Source organism: Lepisosteus platostomus, chromosome 19 (assembly GCF_059453375.1).
Source record: "Lepisosteus platostomus isolate fLepPlt1 chromosome 19, fLepPlt1.hap1, whole genome shotgun sequence".
NCBI lineage: Eukaryota > Metazoa > Chordata > Actinopteri > Semionotiformes > Lepisosteidae > Lepisosteus > Lepisosteus platostomus.
This window is the reverse complement of record NC_142629.1, coordinates 8,725,729-8,742,550: the sequence shown is the minus strand read 5'-3', so window position 1 is coordinate 8,742,550 and position 16,822 is coordinate 8,725,729. Positions and strand designations below refer to the sequence as shown.

Genomic DNA, 16,822 nt, shown 5'->3' with positions numbered 1-16,822 from the left:
TGATTAGCTATTTCATTGCCCGTCATGTTTGTTATATATAAAGGGGGTGGATAGCATTAACTAGATTAAATTCATCATATCAACTGTTATAAATAGACAATAAATACAGTATTAAAAAACTTATCATTGAATTACATTTCCCAGAGCTTTTTCAAATGGAACAGTTTATTGTACAGACCATGCTCTTCTAACTGTAGGTTTATGTTGTAAATACCCTATGATTAATCAGAATCTCATCCGATTAAAGATATTCATGTAACCTCTGTCCATTATCCAAGCACTGGATAAAATCTATACTTGAATATGAACTTTACTTTTACCAATGAATTTGATTCACCATAGTCCAACCTGTAACTATTGTTTCTCATTATATTTGAACTGGACTATAAACAAAGATTTTTGTCAGGGATGAGCCCAAAGTGCAAATTTATTTTCCATTATGTTTCTATACAGGAGAATTTCAGCATTTATATTACAAAACATTAGATGTATGGATGTCCTAATATTGTTGAGCATTCTTAATTATGCATTGGCATTTGCCAGTTTGATATGAAATGCCAAATTGTAGCTGAAGTGACTGGAATGTAAAGTTCAACAGCATCACCTGGTAACCAGATATCAATTGACAAAAACCCAACTGTGCAGTTTGTTGAAAGTACATACCCATCCATTATCAAAATTCTGTTTATTAATTTTAAAGTGGGATTAAATCCTGGGTTGTTGCCACATACAATTTAGAGACAACAGTTAATCTAGCCTACAGTATGTCTTTGGAAGGTAAAAGGTAACCGGAGCATCTGGCAGAAACCCATAGAAAAGTCTGGATTGGAACTCGGGAGCCAAGAGACATAAAACTTGGTTCCTGGGTAGGTCATGAAATTAAAGACATTTGTTTTTGACATACAGTAGTTCTTGTCCTAACAGATGACATCACGTTAAAAACTGTTGTACAGTAATTTCGTTTCAAGTTACCCATCTTGACATGACTGAACACCGAGATTTAGTTTTATGTGTACCATAAGATTAATAAATGCATCTGGTCAATACGCCAGTAAAACGCAGCCTGCTCAAAGTGTGGTTTATGCGGAAAAACGGATTGCATTTCATCAACAAGATCACAACAAGATTCAGTATTCTGAATGTTCTCGTGACGTCCGACTGAAACCTCCTGATTTTTTAGTGCGACTTTAAATGTTAGACGTTTTATTCGTTGCCAAGAAGTGGTCTATGATTATTATGATACAGGTAAGGCATCCGTAAACCAGAGAGGACAGCTCATACTCGTTCACGATTGGCGTTGCAGATGTGAGGTACTGCATGTCTGTATATAATATACAGTATATATATATAAATGACGAGGGGAAAGTTAAAAATGACTAAATCTTAGAAACTCGGTACTACGGTTTTTGTTACTATAGCAATCATACTGCAAGCTTTTCGCGTTACAACGTTTGTGTGGTACAGTATGTGTTCATGCAAGCTGGTCTTTAGGTATCTTGAGTGCATTTTGTTCGCCACAAAAACACCAAGCTTGGGAACTTAACTGACAAGGATTTTGTTCAATAGCATCTGATTATGACTTTATTACGTCGCCAGCTGAATTTAGTACTGCTCTTTGCAAAAATTCAATAATTGGGTATCAGAGAAATTAAGGTGCACAAAGAAAATAATTTGCCTTTGGTGCAAAGTGAAAATATGTTATGTGAAAACAAAGACTTTTACTACAGAGGTATTGCGCTAGACACTGGCGGTTGTTAATTTAAAAGTAAGATATTTTATTTGCATGAAACACCTCATTTCTCCCAACAGAGACACAGTAAGGCGTGATTTTAGCTTTATGCCTAGCACTTCACGAGTTTGACCGCATCCTAGCACATACTGATGGTTAGTTTTTAACTGCACAGAGGCTTACTGAAATATTATATTAAAATATTATTATATTATTAACGGAATATTTCTGTTACTTCTGTGAAATACATTTCCCATTTTTTATATTTTGCTAAACTACACCCTGATGGATGAATAAAAGCCAGTACATGGCCACTTTCACTCCAGATGTACTGTAGTAAGATTTCTCTCTCTCTCTCAGTTCAGTTCAGTTCAAGGTGCTTTATTAGCATGACCGATAGGTACAATCAGTGTTGCCAAAGCAAATAAAAATAATAAAATTAACATAGAACAAAACAAAAAATAGAAGTAAAATAAAATCTACAGACATGTTACAGACATTTACAACAAAGACATATTATAAAATATTGACATATACTGTAGGCGGCTGGAGCATTATTGGGAGACGGACTCACTGTTCCTCAGGCTGTGACAGGAGATCACATACTGGGCTGCCAGATCAACTGAGTTCCCTCCTCCCTCTCCCAGTAGGATTGGGACCTGTTGTGGTTTTGGCAGGTGTGGGAACTCTGGGATTAGATTTCTGAATTTCGGGAAGAATGTTTCTCTAATCCCAGAGTATCTGTCACAGTGCAGTAGGAAGTGCACCTCTGTCTCTATTTCTCCCTGCTGGCAGTGGGAGCACAGCCTGTCCTCTCTGGGCAGCCAGGTCTGCCTGTGTCGCCCAGTTTCTATGGCCAGGTTGTGGTCACTGAGCCTGTACTTCGTCAGGGTCTGTTTCTGTTTGTAATTTTTTATTTTGGTCAAATATTCGGCTAGTGTGTATTGTCTGTTTAAGGTTCTGTAGCATTCCAGTTTATGTTGTGTTTGTGTGTGTGTGTCCCAGTGTGTGAGATATTGCTGTTTGATCTGTGCTGTGATGTGGTTGAGTCTGGGTTGTGGTGCTCTAGCAGTGCTGTCCTGAGGCTGGTTAGTGTTGGTGTGGCTCAGGTCGGTGAGCCTCAGGACCAGCTGGCTCAGGGGGCTCTGTTTTGGGCTCAGCTCTTGGCTCAGCAGGGCTTTGTGGTGGTAGGAATTTTGGTCACTGTTTTTTAGGTGTAGCCAATACTTTAATATTCTTTTCTGTATGTTTATCAATAGTGGGTACTGGCCTAATTCGGCCCTGCACCTCTCTCTCTCTCTCTCTCAAAAACATTCATACTGAATAGTTTTGCTTGTGGTGCCATCATTTCTCTTTCACTAAACAGCAACAATTCCAACAAACAGGATACTCCAGGAGTAGATTTCATGAACTGATGAGTAACTCATAAAAAATATAAGAGCGCTATACCGCATAATCTTTTTTTGGTCCTAAGGAAATAGTTGCTGTCTTGCAACATATTGCATAGACTAAGTAAACATATTTTCTTTTGCACTTTGCATTCAGATAGCATTATAAAATAAGCTACTAATACATAATATTATAAATATAATTAAATATAAATTAAAGTATGGTTTTGAGAAGTGAAAAGATTTGCTTTGGCGAAAAGCATGTTCTGTACACTACTCATATCAATTGATAAGACTGTATCTGTAAATTGCTGATTAAAAGAATTTGACAGTCTGTGGGTACATTTTAATCTGATATGATGTTTAGGAAATATATAGTTATCTAGGATGACAGACCAGGAAAATACTTTTTTTCTGCAAGCCATTTTCATGTGATCCTTGGTTAAGCAATCATGGTCTAGAAATGTCTCTTGAAATGTGGTTATTCAGTCCCTTGCAGTGTGCAACCAAACTAAATGCATCTTCTTTCAGCTGACATCTGAAAATCCATGTAATACAGAATGCTTCAGCACAGACAGAGCCAAGAGTTTTGTTTCGGACCTCAAGCTTTGAAAGAAGCTCTTATCTCTACCAATGCTTACCTGAAGGATCTCTATGCCAGCACATTCTCCACTGCAGAGAAATGCTTCTTATCTGAGGCTTACAATACAAATAGAATCCTCTTCCAGACACTACTTATAAGGACTGATTTTGATTGGCTTATCAGTCGTCCTGAAGCCCCAGAAGACTTTGAGAGCTTCTATAACTCTGCTCGCTGGCGCCAATGCACCTCTTACAAAAGAACCATCTACATACAGCCAATAGGTAAGACAAATTCAGTGTTATTTTTTGCATTCAGGTTGATGTAAATTGAGAGTGCTGAATATTCTTTGTACACTATTGCTTGGCTTTCCCACACGTTTGGCTTAACAAATTGGTGTTACGATCCCTGCTTCCCGGCAACAGAAGAGGCAGAAGAAGGCGAAGCCCAAGTTCAATTAGACAACCTATAAGAGCACGTATTCACTACCACACCTCCGTCTAATCTTGTACTTAAGCACAGTTTTTCCCTACCTCCTCGCTCAGTATTGGTTTTCAGTTTGAGCTACTTTGTTGCGCTACACCTTATTCCTCATTGTTACTTTTTGGTTACGGACTCTTGGTTTTCTCCTTTGGCTTCGGTAACTTTCTCTCTGGTTTAGTATTACTGGCTTCCCCTGGACTCTTGGTTCACTCCTTTGACTACGGCTTTTGGATTACAGCTTGGCTTCGGTAACTCTCTCCCTGCTTTTGGATTACTGGCTTCCCCTTTGGACTTGACTTTGGTTCGCAGTATAGATCTCCTTCAGGGTTATATTTCAGCTCCCGCAAGTGGGTTCATTACTCGGTTTCGGTTTCATTGGCCGAATCTTTAACAATTGGACACTGGTCATTATATTAGTCACTGGCATTTATATGAACCTAATTGTGTATAATGACAGAGATAAAAATAGGAAGCCTTTAGATCAGTGGTTCATAACCTTTACTGCAACCTGCACTGCCTTGTCTGTTCTGTGCACCCCGATCAAAAATCATTTACGTAATTTGTTTTTTAATTTTTTACTTTTGAAAAAAATCTGGAATGTCTCGCATCCTTAGAAAAGGGTGTCTCGCAGCCCTAGGGGCGTGTGTTCACCCCAGGTAAAGAACCACTTGTTTAGATAATTAAAGGAAAATGACTGATGCACTAAATAAGACTGTATTTCTCTCAATTGCTTACCAAATAAAAGAACTTGAAACAAATATCCATGACATGATGGCATTTTAGCAATTGTATTTGAAGAAATAAGATTTTATTCACCTTGCTTTGCTTTTGTTGCTTGCCAGGACAGGTTCTGGCTTCCCTGTGACCCTGAATTGGAAAAAAACAACTAGAAAGTGAATGGAAATTTTATGGAATTATGACATTTTTATTCTTAGGACACTAACAAAACCTCAACAGTCATTCAAAACAACCAGTAACATCCATTTTATGGAAAACTTTAATGGGAAAGTTGCTAATGTACGTTACATCCATTAAATAGGTTGCAAAAGTGAACCACGTAATTATAGGCTTGCTTCTATTATGTGTAAGGTCATGGAAGCTCTAAATAACTCAAATTGCAGACAGTAAGCATCCTGTGAAAATACGTGTATTTGGATTAAGAAATGGTTCATGGATAGAAAACAGAAAACAATTAAGAAGTAAATGCTCCTCATTACATCAATAGTATTGATGTTATCAGGGGAATAATACAGCTAATATATTAAGACCACTGCTCTTTCTATTTTGTATCAATGATCTAGATCTGGGACAGTTAACAAACAAATCAAGTTAACAGATCATACCAAAATACTGTAGGAGGATTAGCACTGTAGTAGCTACAAAGGAAATTAAAAAAATGTAGATAGGGTCCAAGATAAACTTTTGGCAGATGGCACTTAATGTAGTGTAACACAGTGAGCCGAAGTCCCGATAATAACCACTAGACATCCTGAAATGACCAGGAATTCTGTTCACTTCTCACCTCTTTGACAGCTGCATGAGAATGCAATTATTGACAGTTTATAGCCAGCAGCTGCTCCCACTCAGAGGAGCAGCGACATAAGATGCCCACACGGACGTTAGTTCATTCATTTTCAGAACCCTGTCACTCTCAAGCTTGGACACAGTCGTTCTCTGTATATCAAATGAGATTATATCCATCTCTCGAGCCTTACAAGCTCGCCTGAAGAAGGAAACTTTTTCTTTCTCAAAGTGACCTCATGCTGGTCTTCTGTCTCCCTCGAGAGAAAGAGATATTGATTTGAACCAGCAATACCCACAGTTCCATTCAAATCCTCACACAGTGACATTTTTGAGGCCCAATGTGGGGTTGCATTGTTCACGAGGTCAACATGACCATGTTTCTGTCCTCAAGGAAGCCATTCAGACCGTCAAAGTCTGTTGTCACACAGCAAGAGGCCAATATGCTACAACAGAGGGCTCAGGAAGTTCTCCAAACACAGTTGTCCATTGTCCAGGAGACACCAGCAGCTCAGACTTGTTACCTTCAGGAACAGGTAGAAGCAACTATGATATGTGGGCCGAAACTTGAACCTTTTAACTAAGGGACTGGGTGATGTTTTAACTACTGTAAGATGACCAGGGGAAGGGTAATTTATAACCGGTATTTCCAGAACGAAACAACGAAACACTTAATATACTTGATATAGACCTGAGCAAAATGGCCACCAAGGAGAACCAGCTGACCCACTTTTGGAAAAGGCCTATGCAGCGAAACAATGAGACACAGATGAGCTACATCAGGAAACAAAATATAAATGCTCCGGAAGCAGTGAGCCAGCGCGGAAGCCGATGAGGTGAATGTGTTTTGGTGGAAGAGCAGGAGTAAGATTGTGTTTAAAGGAATTAAGGTATAACGGACTAACAAAAGGATTACAGATTAAGATTTATAGTTTGCAGCTTGGATACGGAGTGGATTTTTGTGGATATATGGTCTTTGGAATTTGGATTGTTTAAGTACAGAGAGAACGGATTATGGATTGGGATCAGCAAATAATCGGACAAAATTAACGGAGAAGAACCGTGTGGTGTGAGTAACATCCTGTTTACACTAACTTTTCCCCCGGTGACACCACACTACCTACCTAATTTACACAGAGTGTAAATTATAAGACTGCTGGCAAAGTCCCTTTAAGGGAGTCAAAAGGACTGGGCCGATGTAAAATAAAATATATCACCATAGACATAAGGAAAACATTTATCACATCAACCTATTAAAACCTTGGCGAGACTATTCTTTAGAGGAGGGGACCACAGCCCACTGCTTCTGCATTTTCACTTGCTCAACAGATGCGTCTATAGTGCTTTCTCCCAATCTCGCTCCAAAAGAGAGCAAGGAAGCTACCGCATTACTGCACCGTAACACCACTGTTTTCTCTCTCCTTCCCTGGCGCACGCACCTCATTCAACACTACATTGTAACGCCCCTGGAGTATTTGCAAGCCTTTCCCCTTATTGTATCCCTGAAGGCAAATGAAATGAAGTCTGTCGGAAGGTCCAGAAAATACTGGATCTTGATATAATCGAGGAAAGTAATAGCCGTTAGTCCAGTTCTAGCGTCCTGGTACCAAAACCTGATGGCTCCTGACTTCAGGAAACTGAATGAAGTCTCTTGTTTCCATGTGCAGTATATCTGATGTCTAGTGTCAATCGGCTTCTGGAGAGGTTGAGGAAAGCAAAATCTCTTGCAACCCTGGACTTCACTAATGGTTATTGGCAGATCCTCCTCTTGGAAGAAGCCAAACCTACAACTGCCTTTTCTACACCCACCAGTCTGTTCCATTACAATGTCCTGTCCTTCGGTCTCCATAGTGCTCCAGCCACCTTTCAAAGAATGACGGATCCCCTCCTTCGACCTCTGCTTCGATGCCTCTGCCTACTTGTGATCTTCACCAAGGGCTGGGATCCTCACCTATTACAGTGCTTGGGTGTATTCTTGTCACCAGCTGATGACGGCCCGCACATCAATCCTGCAAAAAGATGCTTCGGCTTCACCCATTACTTGACTATATTGTGGGAGGTGGATAGGTGAGACCCCAGGTCGACAAAGTCAAGGAAATCCGACACTGGCCAGTTTCCAAGACCAAAACTCAGGTGAGAGCCTTCTGGGGTCTGGTTGGGTATTACATGAGATTCATCCCATAATTTGCAGAACGGGCAACCCCTTTGACTGACCCGACCCACCATTCTGCCCCGAAACTGGTGTGCTGAGCTCCGGAATCTGCAGATGCTCTCGCAGACCTGAAGCAGACCCTTTGTATGGACCCAGTCCTGAAAGTTTCCGACTTCAATCAGGGTTTCATCCTGAAGACTGATGCTTCTGAGAAAGGGCTCAGTGCCATTTTCTCTCAGGTAACTGATAATGTGGAGCATCCTATCCTTTACCATAGACACAAACCTCTCCCTGGAGAAAGAAATTTAACAGTGGTCAAAAAGGAATGTCTCACCATCAAATACCGAAACCCTTTGCTATTACCTCGGCAGGGCATTTGCTCTTGTTACAGACCATACCCTGTTAACCTGGATGAAGGCCAGTAAGGACAAAAACGATTGGATCACCTTCTGGTTCCTTGACCTTCAACCTTGCAGGTTCATGGTCAAACACCAAGCTGGATCATTGCATGGGAATGCCAATGCCTTCTCCAGAATCCAGTGTCTCACAATACTGAGCGCTCTGAGATTACATGTTTGAGCTGGGGGAAGGATATGTGACACAGTTAGCCAAAGTCCCACTAGTTTCTGCTAGAGGGCCTCAAAGACCAGGAATTCAGCTCGATTCTCACCTCCTTGACAGCCCCACGGTTGTTGATTTTCTCCATCTGTAGTTCTTGAGCTAGAAGGCAATCGTACTCTCTAGATCTAATAGGATTATATCTGTCTCTCGAGCCTTACAAGCTCACCTGAAGAAGAAAAGTTCTTTTTATTTCTCTACTCTGGTCTTCTGTCTTCCTCTAGAGAGAGAGATATTGATTTGAAGCGGCGATACCCGCAGCTCTGTGAAGACAAAAAATCGCCTTAGCCAGGCACAGTAATTTGTGCAATTGGGAAATTGGTAGGATAGGGGTTCTGCAAAGACAAAAATACTGCAGAGACTGCTGCTCTGGAACTGATCCAGAGAAGAACAGCCAGATACATTACTGGGCTCAAAGGAATGCCCAACTCTGACAAGCAAAAGAACTGAGTCTTTTTTAATGTTGAACAGAGACTATCAGGAGACCTTATGCAAATGTTCAAAAACCTCAAAGGCACTGACAGAGTCAATTCCCTGGACCCCTTCAGAATCAACAGTGAAACACAAATGGAAACTAAGGGAAAGTTCATTTAAAATAGAAAAATGTATGAGATTCTTGAATTAAAAAGTTATTAATGAGCCAAAAGGTCTCCTCTCATTTATATCCTTTCTTATGTGTCTATGTGTAGAAATTACTGTTTTTTGAAAACTGCAGAATTAAATAAATAAAAGTACTATAAGGTAATTTTAATTTGCAATGAATACCTACGTAAACAGATTTATTGTGCTTCTTTGAATTGTAATACATTTTGTGTGTATTGCTTATGTATATTTTTGTAAAAGAAAAGTGTAAGTCTTATAGTATTTGTTTCTTTTGCCTATCCAAATTTCATACAAGTACACTGTAACTCAACATCACTTTGAGTTATCAGTTTGTCCTAAGCTTATCTACAGTTTCTTGTCTCTTGCTGTCTATATTCATTTATGGACTGACCATACCACTATTACATTAAGTAGCACTTTTTGTTTTCAGATATGTATGAAAGAGAAGAAGGAGAATGGATGGTTATTTTCCTTGACAACCTCAAATCTTATTTGGGGGCGTTCTTCCTGGGTTTAAATGTGAAGTTTCTCCCATCAATATCTTCACTGTCTATAAAGTGCGATATCCGTCGGATTCCAGACTCCAGTAAAATCCAGCTCCATGTTGGTGAGAACAAATACAAGTCACAAGATAGCATTTGCCACTCAAAGGTTTAACTCCTGTTTGTGTAGTTACGTAGTGAGGGTGTTGGTTTTCTTATAATGCTAAAACCCATCTTTCTTTTGCTAGATGGAATTCTGAAACACTTAAAGGCGTTAAAACCTATGGATGCATTCTGTGTCCTTGGTGTGACTTTTTGTGACCTTTACTCCTGTGACACATGGAACTATACATATGGAAAATCTTTAAATGAGCAAGGTAAGTTATGTACGTTATCTGTTAAACTGCATTTCTAGGTTCTCAACTGAATGATGATATCATACATTAATCAGTAGTACTTGCTATCATTGCAGTAGAAAAAATATCTCAAAGCTCATAAAAGTTTACCATAGTAAACCACGATAAAAAAGAATGAAGAATGAAATGCCGCAAGAACGGCATAATTTAAATGATTTAAGAGTCTGTTAAAATGCAGAACAGTAGATAGATCATGACGGACACTGTGGAAATTAATAGCAGAGCAATGAGAATGAATAGTAAAAACATGCCATATTTCAAAAATCAAATAATGTAGTAAACATGAAGAACATTAACTACTTTACACAGAACATTAAATCATCAAAAATGTTGTGGCAATATACAGCAGTATGTAACATTGTATTTTTACAGACTATACTAGATCTTAATATATTCTCTTTACCTTTTGTGCAGCAGTAGGAGTCTGCAGCTTTTCCCGATTATCTTGGAGAACTTCAGAGAAAGTGCCTGAGGCAGGTGAATGGAAAGCTGAAACTCACCATCTCAGAAAGGAAAGTCAGCATGTGAAAGAGCAGCCAGAAACCTTAACTCTGAATGAACTGTTGCAGTGTTGCAAGGTGAGGAGGGAGACAGACAGCAGGAAAGGATGAAAAGATTATTCCCACATGGCTCAGTTTTTTTATGTTAAGCACTCAGTCAAAAGGAAAGGTCCGTCAAAAATATTTAGACATCAATTTTAATACTGTATATCTAATTAAGTGCATATAAAAAACTGATGTTATAAGGATAAAATAAACGTCTTAGGACTGGAGCATAGTAAACTGTTACATTGAAAATCAAACATCTTGGTTACACTGAGCATTCCTTAAATATAGTGTCTAGTTTTGAGAGCACAGAATCCAACTTCTAGAATTTTGACATGAGACTTTTGAAAGAATTAAGTGAGATTTTTCTATAATAAAACACCTGAGAATAGAGTGTGTCTGTATCATAACTGCTGTTAATTGTTTTTGTTACAACCCTGCTTCTCACTCCCACTGATGTTTGAAGTTTGGCCTTTGACATAGCAATCTCACAGTGAGAGATTAGTTGTGAGTGGTTTGGAATTGTACATCACTGTTAACTCGATGGAACTGTGTTATAGATTGCTATAGATATTACCACCAGATTTATTTTCAACATTGATTAGACAAGTTTATGGGATTAATTAGAACACAAGATAAATGTGCAGGTAGCATGATTCTAGCTTATGTTATAAACAAAATACAACTAATTAAATGATAAAAATGATAAATTATAAACATTAAATACAACTGAGGTAATCATTTGTAAGCCTAATGCTTGATTTTAAGTAAACAATTAAGTAAACAATTAACACTAATTTCATTTGTACAAATTTCAGTAAAAATATGTTAGAAAATCAGAGTACATCAAAGAAAATCAAAGTACATGATAATTTTGAATTTATTAAATTACTATATACATGGTAAAAAAATAAATTTAAGAAATGTAATGAGGTACATATTTCAATAAGCTTGTCACTATATGTGTATTTGTGTACATGCTTTCCTTTCATCCCAGGACTTTGTTACAATCATTAATCTCCACAAAAGTGATACATTTTCAATTTTATGGTCACATAATGTATTTTCATTTAATAGGCTCATGGTATATTCCTATCAATACTACCTATAATGAAACAGACATATCAGGTAACTCTCAAATAGAATGGAAGGTTTTTTAAATTTCATTTTTTTTCCAGAAGCAGGAAAAGCATTAGGAAGATCACACTGGACTTTATCTTACTACAGGAACAAGTTAAGGTTTATTCCATGCTGAAAAGAGAAGAAAGGAATCACAACGTTTCGGCTGCGGAGCCTTCTTTGGGTGTCATAAATGATTGGTGTGACCAGATACATTTATTGGTTATTTACTGGTGATTAGTTGGTATTTTTAATTTTGACGATATAGGGTATCATTTTGCCATATTACAAATACTAGAGCTATATGGATTTAAACATTACATACTGTGCAGCAAATTAAACTTATCACTCTATTGTGTTTGTATGTTTCAATACATTTGAAAGGATTCCATTTTAAGATGTAGATTAAAAGTTTTTTGCTTAATTTTGAGTAATTGATGATTTGTGAGTGACCATGATCCACTAGAGAGAGTGTGGCAGAAGCACATCTGATTATTTGATTAGTTCATTGGACACAGGTGATACGTTGTCATTAGTGAGCACAGTCATGGCTCAGGAAGCCTACAAAAGCATGTCTCACTTGGCAATATTTGATTTCAAGGTGGTCAGTCATGAAGTGTGTCACCTGGTAGGCCTGGAGCACTGCCGATGGCTGCGGTGTGCAATGCAAGGAGTGACAAGCCAGGACGAAGTGTTCCTCAGGCCCACAGACCTCTGTCCCATCTGCCTCAGGAAGCTACAGTTTGCCCTGGGCTTCACTCTGATAGAGCGCTACAAGGTAAAGACCATGATGCATACTGTACTATATTGTCACATATTGTAAGGTAGCTTTCCAGATTCCAAATTAAACTCTACAGACTTGTGATAAATTTTGAACGTTTTTTTGGGGAATTCCACTTTTAAACCTCTGTTGAATCTGACTGGATGACACTGTGAAAATGTAATTTTGTATCTTGTACAACTTATCATGTTCTGTGAAGTACAGAAAGCTAAATTTTAATTAAATGCACAAATATGTGGGAGGGTACTGTAGTCTCCTGAAAGAAATTTACTTGTCTAGTGCTGTGCATTTAATAGAAAGCTATATGCAATACAGTTCGATAACATAGATGTATGTATATATATTTAAAAAAAACTGCGTTGTCTGCCAAAACAAATCTGTCTTGAAACAGATTCACTTCTGCAGCCTCAAATCTAGCTTCTGGAGCTTTGAAGAGAAACTAATGAATAGTTACACAGCGCTTTTTAATTCTGGTTTGGGATTTCAACATTAGGGGGAGCTCTAAATTAACAGATTAAGTGCCAAACAAGCCAAAGTCCCACAATTCTCAGGTGAGTGATGATGACCCTATGAAGTGATCTCCATTAAAGTAGTACAACTTTTGCTACTAATTGGCATCATCTGTTCTTTTTTAAACAGGAATCTTATTATTTATATTGGAGATAGAGACAGTCACCCTTAACTGTTATTCAGCTAATTATTCAGGGTTACCAGCTGTTTTTTGTACTTTCACTGTAAACACTTCATAAACATTACAATATATGACATTTTTTGTTCATTTTGATTGCTTCTTAAACATTTGGATTTAATCTGATCTTGTTTGTTAATATCTAAAAAATACAGCTTGATGTAAACTAGAAAACGTTGCATGACCAAATCGGTCACATGACCAACGAAAGTTTTTAACTCTGAGAGACTTAATCAGATATCCCTCCAATTTTTTATCCTTTTCAACAGAAGCTTCAGGCCTGGTGCCAACATGCTTCTTTCACCTGGATCCCCAAGGACAATGTGGACAGAATTACTTTAGAGGATCCTTTCTTGTTCAGCTCCGACTCTGGCGTTTCTTGTGAGAATGTGTCAGAGCCTCTGTCTGCAACCTTGGAGACCGTCAGCCCAAATGCAGAAAACCAGGAAGTCTCTGTTGCTCGTGCATTGGAACATGATGGACATCCTACTGCTGCAGCTTTGTTTTCCTTTTCTGGCACATGCAAGACTCAGAGAAGCGAGGAAACAGTGGTGTGTGTTGAACTTTTTGCAGACCCACTTCAGGACTATGAAGCTTGGCTGGATTTGTGCATCACGAACCTTGAGACTGAAGTTCCAGAAGACAAGCTCTCTCAGTTGGACAATCTTGTGGATGCTTTGCCCCCTCACAGTACCATCCTAGACCGAGTGCCTATTGTAAGGGTATCTCTTGAGGCTCCTAAAGAGGACAGACATTTGAAAAAAATTATTGGGCAGAAGTTTTCCCTTCTATGTAGGAAGCTGAGCTCAAGGAAGCTGAAAATGTCTCATTCGTTTGATGATAGTGGGGAAGATTGAATGTATTATAGATTGAATGAGGGTGTTATCCATGTAACCTGTCTCACTATAAGAAAACAAATCAGTTTCAGAAGAGATTAAAACAATAACCACATCTGATAACCCATGGATATCAGTGCTAACTCCTGATGTTTTATCCCAAGAGCTTGTATTATCACATACAGAGTATTCGTCCCCTGCTGTACAAAGGGCACAAACATTAGCTTTCTTTGACAAAAGTTTCATACTGTGAATATTTCACATGCTTTTCTGTAGCTGTGGCATGTGTTAAAATAAAATTGTTAAAAAGCGCAAGACTGTGATGCAGTGTAAATAATAAAGACATTAATATAATTAGACAAGCACCATACAGTATGAGTATGGGAGTTTTAATTTTAAAAGACTGTTTTCACCTTATAGCTCTAATGGAAATATACAAAAGTATAATTAAATGTCAAATACTATGCTATGGAAAAATAAATTACATCATCTTCCAAATGTGATTTTATATTCTGTGCATGTATGTACTGTAAAGATCCAGTTTGCAATTTTGGCCTACAACATAAAAATAACTACTGAGAGCTGGCCGTAGATTCTATAGGCATCACTCCTGTTTTGTTGTATTTTTTTAGTTCAAATCCTTAAATTCATTGTGACCTCTGAAAATGCATCTAGTCCTACTACATCAGTATCCTAATGTCTCCAAGTAGTGTAGAAAAGGATTATAGTCCCAATGTGCATGTGAATGACAGTATAAGAAGATCCAAGAAAGAAAACATGTGATAGGGAAATAATTAAATCTTTTCTGTAGTCAAGCCTTCTAACCTTAAGTAGCATGTCATAGAACTGAAACAAATCAGAGCACTTCTTACTGGTCCAGGGTTTTGAAAACAAATTCAGGCAAGCATCACACAGAAGCATCTCCTGTTCATCATTGTTCAGAGACTTGTTCAGAATTCAGGAGTTGGCTCGCTGTAGAAGGCAAAAGAAAAACACTGGGATTGTCATCAGGTCTTAAACCTCCCAACAGCAGACGGGTGGTTAGGGACGCTACCCAGAACATTTTTAAGATGCTAAGAACACTGCATTCTTCAATGCAGGATTAGTCATGTTTCTTCATGTTTTCATTATCGAGCATCATTTTGAGATGTATTAAAAAGCAAGTGCCAGAATTCTGAGTACCTAGGTACTGCACAGGATTTTTGTTTCTTTTAGTTTTCCTTTCTAACATTTCATCACATATTTAAAAAAGAGAGAAAATGACTTTTCAGTGATGTTCCAGTTCAAAGTGCTGTTCTTCAGTCTTTTGTCACTTAGCACTTTCCTTCATATTCAATGTTCTCCGTCAACAATCAGACATTTAACCTAGTTAAAAAAACGAGTTTAAAAAAATGCTAAAAAATATTAAACTGGATTTCCTTCCCAGTGGGCCTCAGCTGGTGTCTGCCCATTTGCTCTGTGATGATAGCAGATTATTAAATATCAGAGTTCAGCTTTTGGTTCAATTAAATTGAGCCTCAAGGAAATGTTTAGATAACAAGAGTCATGAGATTTTACTCAATCCATGGCCTGCTTGAAAAAGAGTCCTTGTAAGTTTCCTGATTGCATCTTGGTTCCACTGTGAAATGTGCCCATTTACTAAAGGGTTATCTGAAGAGTATTTATTTTGTGTCCTAATGTATCGGGTTCATTTGATACAATGGCAGTAAAAAGGTTTTAACAAGGTTAAAAATGAACTATCCGCATTTTCATGATAGCAGAACTCACTAACACAACAGTACAAGATGTTGATCGACCTGAAAACCTTGTAATAAACTCAGACATGATTAATAAAAAATATGAAGTTTAATTTCACAGTAATAAAAACAGGCAAAAATCTGGCTGTATCTTTTCCTGTTTTGTCTTTGTCTCACATCTAAGATTTAACTGTTTTAGAGACATCATTAATCATCCAGAAACTCTGTGGATGTAGGATGATTCAAAATCCACCATTTTCTAGGTCCTGTATTTCCATCTGATTTTGGTATTTAAAGCAGGTAATCACAACTGGTAAAAAGGTCAGAGTATTAAATTCTGCTGAACTAATGAAGCTTCAGACAGAAATTAAATAAGTAACCACAGACTCCTGGAGATAAAACTTCCTGTGCTTATTAACTCTTGCACAACCATATTTTTGACCTTGAAAGTAAAGTCCATGCATTCCAACACACTCACCTTCATAGCACAAAAGAGATGTACACTGTATACTGCTTAATTTATTTTTCCTTGGTTTGTAATATTAGTTTTCTACATAATAATACACAAGTTATTAGACTTTGTCTATTCAGAAGCAGTTGAAAAAGTACTCTGCAGTACTTTTTATCATTACTATATCATCCAAGCTCAGTGATCCTCAAAACTTACCCAGTCAGCTGAATGCCCACTATGGGTCTCCCTCCATCTTATTCTCCCTTTGTGGGGACAAGATGAATCTTTCAATGTTTTGAAAGAACTGTTTTTAACAGTAACTTTGAGGAGGTAGAAAAACCTTTTTTAAAAAAATATTTATTCTTCTTAACCTCTAATACAGGTTAATGATCTGGAAAGGAATGCCAATTGTTAAAGAATTAGGTTGTCAGTAACAGCATAATTGTCTTTATAATATCTTGATGCACTGAATTTATTTTAGGTACTGCTCAGCATTTACCAAGGCCATAAACTTGCTCTCTTATTAACAGGAGCATATTCTCTGCAGTGGCATATTTGTGCATTAGATATGGTGATTACCAGACATCTAACCCTGGCTTATAACATTTTTAGGGAGAATGCAGGATATGGCTTGCTGCCAAATAAAATCTAAAAAAAAACCTTCAATCAACATATAGTATATTTAATGTATTTA

General features: G+C 37.8%; 1 protein-coding gene across 5 annotated transcripts; it reads left to right on the top strand.

Moving 5' to 3' along the window:
• The first annotated feature begins 1,107 nt into the window (after positions 1-1,107).
• Positions 1,108-14,441, top strand: LOC148645076 (archaemetzincin-1-like). Of its 5 annotated transcripts, none has more exons than XM_088613428.1 (8): positions 1,108-1,245; positions 3,649-3,981; positions 6,133-6,237; positions 9,505-9,681; positions 9,805-9,933; positions 10,390-10,550; positions 12,238-12,414; positions 13,375-14,441. In XM_088613428.1, the coding sequence occupies exons 2-8, from the start codon at positions 3,678-3,680 to the stop codon at positions 13,960-13,962; spliced, it is 1,641 nt and encodes a 546-aa protein (XP_088469554.1). In that variant the 5' UTR covers positions 1,108-1,245; positions 3,649-3,677; the 3' UTR covers positions 13,963-14,441. The 5 variants fall into 5 exon arrangements, with proteins under 5 accessions (XP_088469554.1, XP_088469552.1, XP_088469553.1 ...); XM_088613426.1 differs by having other exon boundaries at positions 10,387-10,550; XM_088613427.1 differs by having other exon boundaries at positions 1,108-1,310; positions 10,387-10,550.
• Positions 14,442-16,822: the final 2,381 nt, after the last annotated feature.

Coding starts and splice junctions, on each gene's coding strand:
- LOC148645076 (XM_088613426.1), top strand. CDS start 3,678: ATGCTTCAGCACAGACAGAGCCAAGAGTTTTGTTTCGGACCTCAAGCT. Junction 10,551..12,237: donor AACTGTTGCAGTGTTGCAAG/GTGAGGAGGGAG, acceptor TTTGATTTCAAG/GTGGTCAGTCATGAAGTGTG. Junction 12,415..13,374: donor CTCTGATAGAGCGCTACAAG/GTAAAGACCATG, acceptor CCTTTTCAACAG/AAGCTTCAGGCCTGGTGCCA.